At 36.9% G+C, this 17,208-nt stretch overlaps 2 protein-coding genes across 3 annotated transcripts in view; both read right to left on the reverse strand.

Annotated features, from left to right (window-relative positions):
• Positions 1-251: 251 nt before the first annotated feature.
• LOC123687021 (leucine-rich PPR motif-containing protein, mitochondrial-like) lies at positions 252-12,141 on the reverse strand. The gene is made up of 13 exons (XM_045627012.1): positions 11,786-12,141; positions 11,352-11,730; positions 11,079-11,301; positions 10,834-11,022; positions 10,477-10,678; positions 9,937-10,149; positions 9,657-9,871; positions 8,070-8,240; positions 5,015-5,391; positions 3,664-3,831; positions 2,930-3,161; positions 475-637; positions 252-413 (listed from the first exon to the last, which is right to left on the reverse strand). The coding sequence occupies exons 1-13, from the start codon at positions 12,051-12,053 to the stop codon at positions 253-255; spliced, it is 2,961 nt and encodes a 986-aa protein (XP_045482968.1). The 5' UTR covers positions 12,054-12,141; the 3' UTR covers position 252.
• A 1,758-nt stretch (positions 12,142-13,899) lies between these two features.
• Positions 13,900-17,208, reverse strand: part of LOC123687053 (collagen alpha-2(XI) chain-like) — a 61,603-nt gene continuing 58,294 nt past the window's right edge. For both annotated transcript variants that reach the window (XM_045627014.1, XM_045627015.1), the window contains exons 23-26: positions 16,534-16,766; positions 16,193-16,413; positions 15,956-16,140; positions 13,900-14,794 (exon numbers count right to left, since the gene is read on the reverse strand). In XM_045627014.1, the coding sequence (XP_045482970.1) occupies positions 14,435-14,794; positions 15,956-16,140; positions 16,193-16,413; positions 16,534-16,766 (999 nt within the window). In that variant the 3' untranslated portion in view covers positions 13,900-14,434. The remainder of the gene's footprint in view (positions 14,795-15,955; positions 16,141-16,192; positions 16,414-16,533; positions 16,767-17,208) is intronic.

Consider the following 17,208-nt stretch of genomic DNA (forward strand, 5'->3'; position numbering starts at 1 on the left):
ACAGATGGAGTATCATATAAAATCGATCTCTGTACTTTATTGAAGATGTAAATCGAACTTTAGTTCAGTAAGATGTGCATTTGTAATTGCACACAAAATGCATTAGATTAGAGGAATTTGAGATATTTTGTAAAATAATTTATTTCATTTTCAGTTGATACTCCGAAATAAATGTGAACTGAGGATTCAGGCATTTTTGAGTATTCTCATTGAAAATATCCGTTGTAGGTATCACATATAAAAACAAAAAAATCATTTCAATTTGTATTTCATTGTTAAGTTTTCCGGCGAACTAAATTTACAACGACTCAACAACTGGCAGAACTCATTATCAACTTCAGTATCTACATGATCTTCTTCATCGACAAGAGATTTCCAAAACACCAAAGCTCCATCACAATCATTAAATTTACCTGTACGAAAAAAAAGAGATTAGAGACATAAACTGATAAACAAATATAAAGCAAAACTTACTGTACAGTTGCATTATGGACAGTTGAATTTTAGGAATATTCAATAATTTAGGCGGCAATTGCTTTGCGGCAGCCAACAATGTCTGGAGAGCAGCCATATTTTTTATATGGACCCAACGTTCACATCTCTTTTCCAAATCTTTAGAGGTATTAAGTGTGGGGTCCTAAAACAATGGTTATGATGAATGAAAACAGTGAGAGCACAGATGTGAAATCAGGAAATTTTGTGCTCTTGTTAACATTCCTTTTCAGTAAATTTATTCACGAAATAACATCAATCTTCAAACCCTTATTATCAAAGGTAATAACACAAGTGCTTCAAATATTATCGATAATTTTCTGTTTTCCATAAATACTTTTTTATTTGGCGAAAATATGAAAACAAACTATATTCGGTTTGTTTGAATGTTTTTGCCTCAAATAAACAAGTTTGAGTGAAGAAAATAAAAAATTATCTGATAAAATTTGAAGACCGAATTATATTTGAGAGGATTATTTTTTTCAACAATTTGAATGTTCAATATTTTATTGGGTGATGGTACTATTATTATTATTTCGACTGGGGTCGTTTTGGTTCGGTAAGCCTTCCGGGAACTGCGACCATGTAGATCTTTTGTTCTATCTCCTACTCATTCATAGAAACCCAGGGAGGTCGTCAACGACGTTAATAAAATTGACAACCTCCTTAGGGGCCTTGGCCGTTACCTCTTTGGTATCCAGGACCGGCTTACCCATGTGAATGGCTCTTAGGCCAGCCAGCTCCGGACACTTGCATCTCAAGTGTTCGGCTGTTTCTGCTTCCGATCCATAGAGCCTGCAAATTTCGTCTGCTGACTTTCCCATACGGTACAAATGATGTTTATATCGACAGAGCCCCGTCAGCAGTCCCACCATCACCCGAAGCTCGGCTCGCGACAGCTTCAGGAGCTTTTTGGCGTAGGTAGGTGAAATCTTCACGAATTTCTTTGCCTGAACAAGTCTAGGAGTGTTAGTCCAGTGGATTGTCCTGATGTTCAACTCCCATAGCTGGACCGCAGCTTTATATTGGTCTTTTCCTATCCCACAGAAAGGCTCAGGTGTTGACCTTGATGCACTTTTTGCAAGCTCATCAGCTCTTTCATTTCCTTCAACCCCACAGTGCCCTGGTACCCATAGTAGAGTCACCTTATTTCCTCTGGCCAGTTGCTTTATGGTGTTACGGCACTCCCAAGTCAGCAAAGACCCCTGACAACACGATTCCAGGGATCTCAGCGTGGTTTGGATGTCCGTGGTGATGTAGATATGCGCCCCCTTCAGGTTTATTTTGAGACACTCCTGGGCGCATACATAAACAGCCATTATCTCGGTCTGTAGAATCGAGAGCTCACTTCCCAGGGCTTTAGAGATCCTCAGTTTAGGTCCATATATCCCAATGCCGGTGCCCTTCTCTGTTTTTGATCCATCTGTGAACCGTATGGATGACTTTTTGTCCAGACGACTTACGAGACTTATTGTACTAGGACGGTCATTTATAACCGTTTCGAAGGGCGTTTCAAAATCGTAGGTGGTTGGCATAATATCCGATGGTTTTGCGAGGAGGTTTGAATCTAGTTGATTTAGTATCCTCATATGCCCAACCCAGTGTTCAGGAAGGAGCTTTCCATTAAGGGAAATTCTTATTGCTTCGAGCAGGCTACATTTCCTCACATGTAGATGCAAGGGAGGCAAGTCTAGTATGACCTCCAGCGCTGCCGTGATGGTACTGAATCGGTTTGTGTTCATTTCTCAATAATGCACTTTAAGCTGTCAATAATGACGAATTCAAAGAAAAATTTTGACGTTTCAATGTAAACGAGGTATTATCGATGAGGAGGTAATATTATCAAAGGTAATACCACGAATGCTCTGAATATTATCGATAATTTCTTCTTTTCTACTAAAACTTGTTTATTTGTCAAGAATATATATATATATATATATATATATATATATATATATATATATATATAAATTCGGTTTGTTTGAATGTTTTTGCCTCAAATAAACAAGTTTGAGTGATGAAAATAAAAAATTATCTGATGAAATTCGAAGAATAAGTTGTATTTGGGAAGATTCTTTTTTTTCAACACTTTAAATGTTCAATATTATCTTGGGTGATGGCACTGAATACATCTGTGTTCAATTCCCAATATACATCGAAGCATTTTAAGCTTTCAATAATGACAAATTCAAAATAAAATTTTGATGTTTCAATGTAAACAAGGTATTTTCGATGAGGAAGCAGTATAATCCCGAATGATTGGCTAGAATAATGCATTGCTATTAGTCGAAACCACCAAAATGTCAGATTTTGACATTTGTGTGACATGTTATAATATCACAAGAGCATAGACAATATTCGATTATACACGAAAAATAAGTGCTCTGTCATTGGCAGTGTCAGAGACTTATTGAGTGATGTGGTATGGTAGACCTACCTGTAAAACTGTGACCACTTGTTTGACTAAGCCTTTTTCACACATTGCCGCGATGAGCGCAGAACGAGTAGCCGTATTGCCATGGACCCTTGCAGAAGCATCTAACACTCTCTTCAACAGCTCCTCTCTTCCAGATTCCAACAATTCCCCAATCATAACTAACTGCATCGGGGTGTTATTATATTTGATGCAGTATTCCTCATATAAATCAACAACGGTTTCTATGGTATCTCTGAAAAAACACCAATCATTAAATCGATGGACAAGTTATGATCAGTGAATCTATTCAAAGGACTTCATCATCTACAGATTGGAATGGAAGTAATACCCCTATCCTTTCAATCCTTCATCTCTGTCATTATTTCAGAAGCATCATCTTCAACATCAAAGAAACCAACTGGAAACTTTCAGGGAAAGTTTTCAGGGGAATTTTTCTCTCAAAATATTATCTGAAGATTATCATAAATAGGCACTTGAAAGTCCAAGCAGAACTGCAGTCAATTTGTGATGAAAATGTATAAATGTAGAAAAAAATTGGAGCGAGGACTGATCCCTGCGGAACTCCACTTTCAATTTGGACCATTTCCTACCTACCTGATAATGTCTCCACAAACTGACGTCTATCCTATATGCTTCAGTATCGCGGTTAATAGTAGTTTATGATTTAGTGTATTGAAACTTTAGTTATTTCTTAGCCTGTGAAAAGTGTTCTGTAGAGAAACAATATAACTTACTTTTCTAAATGCAGCTGTATCATTGCACCTAAAATAATGTTGGTAGGACCGCAATAGCTGCAATCCATAAGAATTTTGAAGGCTTCTTTCTGCTTATCTATATCCTTTATGCTCTTCAATAGGTTTAAACAATTTCTCTCCCAAGATTTCATATCTTCGGTAGAATTTCTACAAAGATGAATAAAACTTGTTCTTTAAACAATACAGATTCAAGAAATAAAGGTGCCCACTCACGTACTGGCGATAAGGACCTTCCAAAATAGATTTGAGGGAAGGGAGGTACAGAGTGACCCAAATTCAATGCTCACTGAAAGCATCTCGAGAACTACAGGGTGATTCACCGGGATGGCCTATTAGACGTTTATGGAAAACTAATCATAATTTTGAGCTGAAAATTTGCATATTGGGGTTTGAGACAATGATCTTTCTCCCTAAAATATTTTCAGATCTCTACAACTTCCGGTTATACCGGAAACAGACTACTACTTCCTTATTTCAAATGGCACATCCAGTATATTATTGCATCATTAGATAGCTTTTTCTATGGCAATTTCGGCAATATGCCATACCTTGGGTAAAAATTCAACGGTTCATGAGTTATTATTGGGATTCTTATAAAAAAAAAGGTGGCGATGAGGACGCACATTTTTTTGAATATTTCAGCAGAAAAAGCTTTTTTCGAAAATTTTTTTTTCTTTTTCGATTTCGCAAATACGTAGTATTATAAGACTGTTTTCGGCTTGGACCAAAAATGTACAGGGTGTTCATAAGAGGATCATGAACTTGGACAACTCAAATTCATCAAAACTCAAGATTTTCAAATTAAAACCTATATTTTTTATTATTTCAATCGATTCTACGTACAAAAATAGTGGGGTTTACTCAAGCAAACCCTAAAATGTGCGTCCTCATTGCCACCTTTTTTTTCATAAGAATCCCAATAACTCATGAACAGTTTAATTTTTACCCAAGGTATGGCATATTGCCGAAATTGCCATCGAAAAAGCTATCTAATGATGCAATAATATACTGGGTGTGCCATTTGAAATAAGGAAGTAGTAGTCTGTTTCCGGTATAACCAAAAGTTGTAGAGATCTGAAAATATTTTAGAGAGAAAGATCACTTCCTCAAACCCCGATGTGCAAATTTTCAGCTCAAAATTATGATTAGTTTTCCATAACCGTCTAATAGGCCATCCCGGCGAATCACCCTGTAGAGTTGGTGTTTTTCCTTATTATTTTCAACGCGGTTTTTTTTTAGGTTATCCCGTTATCGGGTTTTCAAAAATGTCATCCGTTTCAAACATATCGAGTAGGCAGTACATGAGTAGGCACTTTTAGATTCTTCGTACTTTTGATCTATAGCCGATGTCTTCAGAATTTCCATGGCCTTGTCGAACCTATCGTTTTTTACTAGCAGCGTTGCCAGATCGACGATTTTGAAGCTGTCCATTCTGAAATTGGGGGCGGACTGCGTCAGTTCATCGTAGATCTGCATGGCTTCTTCCAAGTTTCCTTCTCGTACGTGAGTCTGCAAGACGGCAGACTTCATACCGGGTGAAGATGTGTACCCTTTTGCCTCGAGCTCCTGCCTCAATTCCGTCACCCTTTGGTGATTACCACGTCCAGAGTACTTGTTGATTAGTTTCCTCAGTACTCCCCTTGTCTCCATTCCCTTACTCTTCAGCTCGATCAGGTGCAGTTCTAGCTGCTCTAAGTCCATTTGATTCTGACGAGAAGAGCGAAGATGATTAACTCTATCTAACTAATCTTAACCACAATAAGTATTAGAAATACAGGGTGAGCGCTGAAATTTCCGCATATTTTTTCGACACATGATTGAAATGAGGTGGAGTTACATTTGAAAATAGACATGTGACCAGGTCATATCAGTGATAAATATTGATGAAACTCTTTCAGTTGGATATACCGGGTGTCCCAAGTTATCGTAAAGGGTGTTTTTTTTAGAGCTATAGAACTTTAAATTGCAATAAAACAAGGATGGATTATTCGATTGACATGAATTTTATTTATCCGCAAGATAATCTTGTGGCATTACATTTTAAATATGATTTCTGGCATATGACCGCCACGGCTATTCCATAATTTCCGTATCCTACACCGCAAGAAACCGATTCAAACGTTAGCAGACTCGGTTAGAACCAGTCCCTTCTAAGAAAAGAAGTACCAATTTGCATACAAGGCAAATCGTGGCCGTGAAAACATTGCAACTTGCCACCCATAGATGGAATACCGGTCGGACTGGTTGGAATAAATAAATAACCTACTATTTATGTAACGTCTGCCAATGGCGTGTTTGGCATTCAAGCTAGGGGAGCACAGCAGCCCCATAACAAATACGAAAAGAGCAAAAACGTGATTTCAATGAGAGGAATTTTGTTTTCAGATCAACGCACGCCTTCTCAACTAATATTTCCATGAGAATAATCAGTGGAACCTTTACATTGGTTACCAGTGCCATCACTTATAAAAGGTGTTTTTTTTTAGAGCTATAGAACTTTGAATTGCAATAAAACAACAATGGATTATTCGATTGACATGAATTTTATTTATCCGCAAGATATTATTATTATTATTATTTGAACTGGGGTCGTTTTGCTTCGGTAAGCCTTCCGGGAACTGCGACCATGCAGATCTTTTGTTCACTACCCTACTCATTCATAGAAACCCAGGGAGGTCGTCAACGACGTTAATAAAATTGACAACCTCCCTAGGGGCCTTGGCCATTACCTCTCTGGTATCCAGGACCGGCTTGACCATGTGAATGGCTCTTAGGCCAGCCAGCTCTGGACACTTGCATATCAAGTGTTCAGAAGTTTCTACTTCCGATCCACAGAGCCTGCAAATCTCGTCTGCTGACTTACCCATACGGTATAAATGATGTTTGTACCGACAGTGCCCCGTCAGCAGTCCCACCATCACCCGAAGCTCCGCTCGTGACAGCTTTATCCGCAAGATAATCTTGTGGCATTACATTTTAAATATGATTTCTGGCAAATGACCGCCACGGCTGGCTGGGATGTAGTCCAATCTGGACGTCCAATTTTCGATGACTTTTTCCAACATTTGTGGCCGTATATCGGCAATAACACGGCGAATGTTGTCTTCCAAATTGTCAAGGGTTTGTGGCTTATCCGCATAGACCAATGACTTTACATAGCCCCACAGAAAGTAGTCTAGCGGTGTTAAATCACAAGATCTTGGAGGCCAATTCACAGGTTCAAAACGTGAAATTAGGCGGTCACCAAACGTGTCTTTCAATAAATCGATTGTGGCACGAGCTGTGTGACATGTTGCGCCGTCTTGTTGGAACCACAGCTCCTGGACATCATAGTTGTTCAATTCAGGAATGGAAAAGTTAGTAATCATGGCTCTATACCGATCACCATTGACTGTAACGTTCTGGCCATCATCGTTTCTGAAGAAGTACGGACCAATGATTCCACCAGCCCATAAAGCGCACCAAACAGTCAGTTTTTCTGGATGTAACGGTGTTTCGACATACACTTGAGGATTAGCTTCACTCCAAATGCGGCAGTTTTGTTTGTTGACGTAGCCATTCAACCAGAAGTGCGCTTCATCGCTAAACAAAATAAAATGGACGTAGTGCGCGATACGTATTCCGCACAGAACCATTATTTTCGAAATAAAATTGCACTATTTGCAAGCGTTGTTCAGGAGTGAGTCTATATTCAAGATGAATTGCCAAACCAAACTGAGAATAAATCACTTGACAGCTGTTAAATCGGTCGCCATCTTGAATAGTAATGCCAACTTAAAGTTATATACCTCGAAAAAAAACACATGTATAAAAATGGTTCTTACATTTGACAGCCCTGTGGTAGCTACCCCTAACTTTGTTTTTTCAAATGGCACCCCCTGTATATTGACAGTGAAAATGTCTGTCATTCTATTTGCATTATAACGATGGCACATACTTACAATTTTTTCATTAATAACAACAAAAACATTAACATTTTGTAAAATATGAAATGCAACCAAAATACCTACTATGCAATTCAAAAAACGAAGAAACATTTAAAGCAAGTGTTTGAAATTATTTATTATCTTATTATTTCTCGGTTCAAAATATTCATCTACTTCTCATATATGAAATTTTTCAAACAAAAAAAGAACACAAATTATTAATGTTTTTGTTGTTATGTTATTAACAAAAACATTAATATTTTGTGTCTTCTTTTTTTTTTTACAAACTTCACATATGAGAAGTAGATGAATTTTTTGTTTTAAAAAACCGAGATGAGTACTGTCGATTCCGTCAAAATTTGGATCATTCTCCTAGTCCAAAATTTAGAAAAGTTATCGACCAATCAAGCACTATTGACTCACCCTGTATAATCTTTAAACAACGGTAACCAAACTTACCGGATGTAAGAAAGGATGTTCTCTTGGAATTATAGTGAAATCCAGTATATCATTCAGGGCCTCTTCAATCTCCTTGATTTTAATGTGAGAATATAGTTTGCTGCTATTTAGGAGAGCTAATATTGAATCGACATTAGAACTGCTTATCCTCAAATTGCTGGTTTTGAATTCCTGAAACAAAAAAATTTAATAATTTTTTTTCAGATTTTCAATAGGATATTTAAAATATTGTCCTTTTTATGTACAGAGTGGAACAAAAAAATGGTTATCCGTTTTAAGTTATTGAAAACTATGTGTCAAGTGTCAAATTATATAAATGAATCCCATTGGTCAATCGTTACAAGTTTGTGGAATAAAACTTGAATTGCCCTATTTTTCGATTTGGCAGTAGTACGTTGTATGCTCGAGAGTTGGTAAACCATCTGCTCTATTTTTTTTTCTCTTCAGAAAGGAAAATCAAATACAGGGTACAGGGTGGGCAAATAAATAAGCGAGGTAAGCGGCTATATCTCAGGATTCACTCATCGTAGAGACTTGCGGTAAAAAATTTTACCACTAAAGTGTACAAGAGAACACACTGGAAATTGTTTTAAAGTTCATACCTCTACCGCTAGGGGGCGTAATAGCTACCGTCGAGTAGAAAAATGAATTTTACTCGAAAATGTTTCATATGAAGTTGAAGAAGAAATATCATCACTGTAATCCTTGGAAAATTCTCTATCTTTTTGAATTGTCACTTTCGATTTAAGACATCAAATAAGGGTAGGTGAAAGGGAGAAATCTGACTGATTGAAACGCCTGTAACTTCATTTTGGCTCAACATTTTTGAGCAAATTAGATCTTGTCTGAAAGACAATATCTTGTTGATTGAGGACAAAATATAGTCATGATAAATTTGTTTTTGCTGCTTTCGATAGGGGGCGCTAAGTCAGAAGTTCATTGTTTTGTTCACTTTACTCCGAAATTTCAAATATAATGATAGGATTTTCTTAACAGAAACAGAAGTTCCATCAAATTTGCATGAAAAAACCTGAAGGTCGCAAAGCGATAATTTCAGGCGTTCTGAAGTTATGGCCGAAAAAAGATATTCTTCAACTGATGCACTGCGAAAAACCAAATTGTGTTTTAAGTTCTAACAGAAACAGAAATCCCATGAAATTTGTATGAAAAAACCAAAAGGTTGCAAAGCGATAGCTTCGGCGTTCTGGAGTTATGGCCGAAAAAAGACACAATTTAGTTTTTCAGTGCATCAGTTGAAGAATATATTTTTTCGTCCATAACTTCAGAACGCATGAAGCTATCGCTTTGCGACCTTTTGGGTTTTTCATACAAATTTGATGGGATTTCTGTTTCTGTCAGAACTTAAAGACACAATTTGGTTTTTCGCCGTGCATCAGTTGAAGAATATCTTCTTTCAGCCATAACTTCAGAACGCATAAAATTATCGCTTTGCGACCTTCAGGTTTTTTCTCCGTAAAAGTGTAGGGTTCCATCGATCGTGGCCCACCCTGAATTGAAATTCAAAAATTTACGGGCAACTAGAAGACACTCCTAACCTAAGATCAACATGCAAACATGGTTTCTCACCTTAATTAGGCCTATCAAATGATGCTGCCTCGACTTATTCCTCAACTTGTCCACTACACTAATCAAAAAATAACCTAGGTTCAAGTCACTTCCAGTTTCCGCAATTTTTTGTAACAATGCAACACATCCCTTGCTGTCGCCTACGCTCAACCAAGTGAACGGAAGTATTTTTACGATATCTTCATGTTTGATCTTGACGTCCTTGTATGTGTCAACTGTCAAAAGGAAAAATTAAATAAATAGGGGGCTGTGTTCTCTTTACGATTTGTTTTTATCTCACCCAATTGGGCGGCTTCATTGACTTGCTTATTCTTGAGCAACGCGATTATCATGGGTGTTAATAATGTCCTTGCAGTATAACCCATTTCCTGAAACATCTCCATCAGCCTCCGAGGATTTGTTAAATTACATCTTGGAAAGATAAAGGTGGAAAACGATATTTCATCAAACTTCACATTCATATTTGTCACAGCATGTATAACGTCCATTAGTCCTGGAAGCATGCGCTTGAAATGAAAAGCTGTTTAAAAGAACCCAACTAACGATTTCTATAAGTTTTTTCCTTTGGACTAAAATAATCCATAGTTCTGGCATTGTACAGGGTGTCCAAAATTTGATGCTCACAGAGCATTTCGAGAACTATAAGAATTGGAAAAAAAATCTTCAAGTACCTCCAATCTCTTTTTTTGAAATAATCAGAAAGCAAATCATAGATATCTTGATTTGTTCTCGAGTTCTATTCTCATCTATTTTTAGATTGGTTTTCGCGAAATTAACATTGCCCTATCTTATAACATTTATACAATGGTTTTGTACTTACCTATTTCACCATCCCTATGATGAGCTTCAACAAGAATCGGCCAAAAATAGTGGGGCTTCAACATATCGAAATGACAGAATAAGTTCATAGCGACAGTGAACAATTTATTTTTTAGAGCAGATTCTGTTACGTTTTCCAAAGCATATTCGTTCAGACCAAAATGTTTCAAGTTGTTCACAAACTCCACAATTTTTTCTGTGGGCTGAAACATCAAATTATGCGATGATATGCAATGTAAAATCATGTTTTCAATAGTTCTTCATAAACCAAAAATAATTATGCAGTCATTCCATTTAAAATGCACGTGATTGAAAAAAGATATGAATATATAATTCAAATTTCAAAAAAAGAACTCACTGCGGAGCATAACAACATTTCTTCCAAAATGTGTTGTGCATAAGCATCCTCTAGCTTAGGATCTGCAAACACCTTATATATTTTAAAGGCAGCATCATATTTGCCATTATGTACCAGAAGAGTAGATAGTTTCTTCAGTTCTATTGAAAAATTTCTGCTAAGCAATGTTTTGTCTACTAGGTTTGAGATCTGAAATTTATAGTTTTTATCTCAATTAGTTTTTAATGATCCCAAATAAAACTTACTGAATCAACCCACTCATGATTACCAACTGATCCTAAAATGTCCAACAAACACAATATCTTATCTTCACTATAATTAATTTGATATTGTTCTAAAGCATCTTTGAATTCTTTCATGTTTTTCCTATGAGCTAATCCTTTGATGAGAAAAAAATGTGAATCACTGCTTGTTTTTATTTTTGCTGTATTCATAGTTTGTATGACCTTCAGACCCGATGAGGGACCCCTACAATAATTTTGGTAATATTTTCATTACCTCAAATTAAGATAACTTACTCTTCAATGGTATGTACTAGAATGAGATAATTGAAGACTTCTTCATCAATGCTACATCCCTTTTTTTTCATCTCAGATAATATTTTCATTGCTTTATTTTTATCTCCACACTCACAAGTATTCCACAATATCAATTTTAATAAATTATGTGTTAAATTACTTCCAATGGAAGAAATTGATGAATCTACATCTAGACATTGCTTATTTTGTGTACATATAGAAATGTAGGACTCATAGACTTTTTCATTAAAGGTTCCAGTTGATTCAAAACGTTTGAGTGCGGATTGGCATAAAACTTTTCTAGTTTCTACATTTCCCCAAGGAACTGTAGTACCACAGCATTCAAATATTAATAAGACATTTTTTTCAGTCAATTTATCTAAAATTATACCAACATTTAAATGAATTTATGGATGTTAACAACTTTGCCTTACCATCTTTAATAGTAGTAAACAGTTGTGATATTTTTTCTACTTGTATTCTACGTGAATTGTTAATAAATGATGCTAGCTCATCAAAACTGGATATTTTGTCCTCGGTATTAAAAAGATTTTCTCTGAGGGTACAACTAATAGACTTAAGATTATCATTTGGTATAATTTTTCCATTTGAATAGATTCTTCTGTGTAAAATAACTCGATCTATAGCTTCTAAAGTCGATGGATTAAAAAATCTTTGACAATATCTTAGACAATTAAACATTTCAATTAATAAACATTTGCAGAATATAAATTAAATTTTTTTAACATCAATACATTTTCCATAGATTTTGGTTGATTTTTGAAACATAGGTTATTTCATAGATTAAACCACGGAACACAAATAAAACACAAATTAATCGATCAATGAAATATGGGCGAGTTCGGAAAGTCAGCGCGGAACTTGGAAGAGGAAACCTGAAGGTTTTGATGTTTTTTTGATGCTACACATTTGAAAAAAAACCGATAAATCGCGTATTGACAAGAAAAGTCTTGTTTTATTTGAGAATTAGGCACTAGTTCCATAAATCCACTTGTTTTCAATCTCAACAAGAGCACCTACCGGCCTAGACGCACTTTTGCTTACTGCGGTTTTGGGGAACGCTGTGGCACTTGGATATTTTCCAGATCCAGATCCATATTTATACATCAATAATTTATTAATCATTTCATCAAATTTGATAGAATTGCGTGAAATGAAATTTTTGGATGATCGTGCCTCTGAGGGCGGTTTATGTGTTCAATTATATTGTGCCCAAGGGCCATAAAGTATTTAGATTATGCTCAAGAAAAATGTAGGTACTCTATAATAACATTGCCACTAGATCTGACATGAAAATATCGATAAAATTCCTCTAAATGCACGTTTTGAATAATTAATTCTTGATACTTTCTTAACAGATTGTTTGAGAGAATGATTATATACAAAGATGTCTAAAAACCCTAGACCGCACGAACAGAAATCCAAAAACTGTTATGAGATGTTGTCAAGCGTGGTTTGATAATGCCCAAAATCGAAGTAGAGTAGGCACCGGACGTCCAAGTGACACAAATGATGTTCAAGATCGACGCCTAAGACTTATGGCCATTAGAGACCGATTTGCGACAACTAGATCTTTGGCTAATGAGTGGTTAGGAGAACAAGGCCACCTGTAACTGTCCGAACGGTTTACCGCTGGATAAGGTCTTTTGGACTGCAGCATTATCGACTCCATCTTGTGTTACCTCTGACGGTTGAGCATCGGCGGCAACGATTACAGTGGTGCAGAGAACGTCAACATTGGAATGTGGAACGTCATCAGGTCGTCTTTTCTGATGAATCTCGATTCTCCTTGGATGCACATGATGGCCGAAGAAGAGTTAGACGACGTCAGGGAGAAAGACGTGAACCTCAGTTCGATGTTGAGCGTCATGTACACCGGAAAGTAGGCGTTATGGTATGAGGTGCTATTGCACATGCAAGTAGGTCACCTTAAGTCTTTATTCGAGGTAATATGACAGCGCTGCGTTACCTTCAAGGAAAAGTGGAGCCATATGTTCTCCCTTACTTTAACCGGCTCGAGAATCCAATATTTCATAAAGATAATGCCCGACCTCATGTTGCCAGAGTTAGTTTAAACTTTTTCGAAGCGACCCATGTGAATCTTTTGCCATGGCCGCCCAGATCCCCTGATCTTTCGCCCATAGAGCATGTTTGGGACATCATGGGTAGATGGCTTGGAAATTTACCCCAGTCCCCACGGACTTTGGCGGCTCTGAGACATGAAGTACAAGTAGGTTGGAAGGTATCCCTCAAGAAGAAATAGATCATCTCATTGCATCAATGGCGCGACGTGTTGGGGAGTGTACAGATAATCGCGGTGGACAAACACATTATTAAAAAATTTGTAAACCCTTCGTTTCTTCCCAAATTTCAATTATTTACTCCTTGCTATGCTATCCATATTTTACCAAAAATAATTGAAATTTGAACAGCTCCTTCTGGGTGTTGCAGTTTCTTTGTCAGTTAGTATATTTCTTTTATTGGTTGTTGTTATTCCTAATAATAAGGTTGGAAATTTTCAAACAATTTTTTTATTGCGCTCTTATTTTACATACACATACGAAAACCATAATTTATTTACAATATACACAAAGAAATAGAGAATATTACATTTCAAATATACTAAAAACACATTATTATCTAATACTACAAACATTTATAAATAGTAAAAAAGGTGCCGACAATAAATAAAAAAGATAAAATATATATATATCATTCGTACAAAACAATATCCAATATGAATAATACAACAATATAATTATATTTGACAATATAATGAGGTCAGTGATTTTTTTGTAATTTTTTCACTTTGCTCTGTTAAAAAAGACTGGTTCCTATAGATATGTGTCAATTCTTGTTGCAAATCAAAACGAAAATAAGTTCCATCAACTTCAATTGCTGAGGAATGATTTAAATGTAAAGGAAAAGAGTAAGAAAGAAAACCTAACCTAACCTCATTTCAGATAAAAGAGGTTAGGGTCTAACTGCAGGAGGAATCACACTTGGAAAAAATAAATTTCAATTTCAAATAAAGGACCGTTAACCAAAATCTCTTGTGGGTTCTATTTGAAACAAACTGGCCCAACAGTGAATCCAAAAGCTTGGTTATGTCCACCGTAATCCACTGGATAAAAATCTATGAGAGGTAACTGGTACAATCTGGTGGTTCGAACTTCGAAAACGCTCTCGCTCTTCTCTTTTCTACTCTGACAGCCATCCATCAGAACATCCGGTTTTAGTTTGTTGTGAGAAAATTCCTGCTCATTGAAGCCTCTGAATTTCACAGCCAAGTCGTGTTTTTTACTGTTCGCGTTGTACCAAGCCACGCTGTTGATACAGCTGTAGGTGAAATTTTGGTAGCCGATCTCAGAGCTCAAGCGGAGGAATGTTAACTGGACGCTGCCAGTTGTTTCATATGTGATCTGGAAAAATGTATATCATTAAGGATTCATCAAGTCAAGTAGCTTGATATTTCAACCAACTAAAGGGTGTTTTTTTTAGAGCTATAGAACTTTGAATTGCAATAAAACAACGATGGATTATTCGATTGACATGAATTTTATTTATCCGCAAGATAATCTTGTGGCATTACATTTTAAATATGATTTCTGGCATATGACCGCCACGGCTGGCTCGGATGTAGTCGAATCTGGACGTCCAATTTTCAATGACTTTATCCAACATTTGTGGCCGTATATCGGCAATAACACGGCGAATGTTATCTCCCAAATGTTCAAGGGTTTGTGGCTTATCCGCATAGACCAATGACTTTACATAGCCCCACAGAAAGTAGTCTAGCGGTGTTAAATCACAAGATCTTGGAGGCCAATTCACAGGTCCAAAACGTGAAATTAGGCGGTCACCAAATGTGTCTTTCAATAAATCCATTGTGGCACGAGCCGTGTGACATGTTGCGCCGTCTTGTTGGAACCACAGCTCCTGCACATCATGGTTGTTCAATTCAGGAATGGAAAAGTTAGTAATCATGGCTCTATACCGATCACCATTGACGGTAACGTTCTGGCCATCATCGTTTTTGAAGAAGTACGGACCAATGATTCCACCAGCCCATAAAGCGCACCAAACAGTCAGTTTTTCTGGATGTAACGGTGTTTCGACATACACTTGAGGATTAGCTTCACTCCAAATGCGGTAGTTTTGTTTGTTGACGTAGCCATTCAACCAGAAGTGCGCTTCATCACTAAACAAAATAAAATGGACGTAGTGCGCGATACGTATTCCGCACAGAACCATTATTTTCGAAATAAAATTGCACTATTTGCAAGCGTTGTTAAGGCGTGAGTCTATTCATGATGAATTGCCAAACCAAACTGAGAATAAATCACTTGACAGCTGTTAAATCGGTCGCCATCTTGAGCAGTAATGCCAACTTAAAGTTATATACCTCGAAAAAAACACCCGTTATAAACGTTTATTTCTAAGCGACAGCATGAAACGGAACATACGAAGTGTCAGTAGATGTGCTCTTGGAACTTGTAATAAACAATGGATAAATGGAGGAACTTAAAAAGGAAACAGAGTAGGAAATAGAGTGTCAACAACACAAACTTTAATATTCTTACCCTGAATCCCCCCCTCAAATTCGAATACCAATCGTTCTTACTGCCCTCCCTGCTCCAAGGGATGTTCGGCATATTCCTGCTGTGGCTGTCTGGATACACGCAGGTCTCTCCGTCAGCTGTCATATTGCAGAAGACGTTGATGGCATCGTCTATCATGCCACCATTGGGGTCTAACCAATACCAACCTGAAAAAACTCCAATAAATACAGGATTCCACATTCGAAAACCCACATTTACCATCTTTGAATTGAGGATGGGCGAAGTGAAGGTCTTTGCAGGACTTGGCGGGGTTGTCTTTGGTCCCTAGAGGCTTCCTGTACCTTTCCAAGTCACTGCGCATGCTGTAGATGTTGTTGTACATATCTAAGAACTTCCTGCTCAGATCGTTGGTAGGTGCTTCTTCCTCTTCGTCTGGATTCTCCTTCTTGGTCGAGTCCACGGTTTCTTGGTATTCGTTACTGTAATTGTTCATTCTTGAATATTTTGAAAACGGAAAGAAGTATGAGAGATAACATTTTATAATAGATACGCTTTGTTTTTAGCCTCAAAATAGACCTCAGTAAGTAAGTGTCCCTTACATCAAACTGTCAAGATCTCTTCTTCTCCTGACCAACTCGTTTCTGAACAGCATCTCCGGCGGTAACAACGGCATCTCTGCAGGAGGTCCAGGAGGTCCTGGTGGTCCGGAAGGTCCCATTTCTCCTTTCATTCCGGTTTGGCCGTCTGAACCTTTGGGACCTGGTGGACCCTCCATTCCAGGTAGACCTGGGGGACCGTCGTTTCCTTTCAGACCGATTGGACCAACAGGTCCCTGTGAAATGAAATAATGGTAATAAGAAAACGTATATAAAAATGTGAAGAAAAACATGTATTCATCACATTGCGATTTCATCTGGTTAACGATGTTTTCAATTGATTCTGAATGAAAAATTCTTCAGATCTAGGATAAGTGTAAATTTAGACCCTTCATTTCTATGAATTTCTAAGAATAGTAATTGTTGAAGATGTGATTAGTTAAAAAAAGAATATAACTTATCAAATAAAGTATTTTCGTCAGTTCTATCAATATTGAATGTTGGGTAAAAGATGTAAACGTCGTTGGTTCAGGTTCTCTCTCTTGAATTTATATTCTAACACGAAGGCTAAACACATCAAAACAAGATGTAAATTACAAAACAGAGGATACACACCCAATATAAGCTAATTATCCAAAAGAATTTAGATACACCTTCAACAACAACTGAAATTCTTTC

Source organism: Harmonia axyridis, chromosome 1 (assembly GCF_914767665.1).
Source record: "Harmonia axyridis chromosome 1, icHarAxyr1.1, whole genome shotgun sequence".
NCBI lineage: Eukaryota > Metazoa > Arthropoda > Insecta > Coleoptera > Coccinellidae > Harmonia > Harmonia axyridis.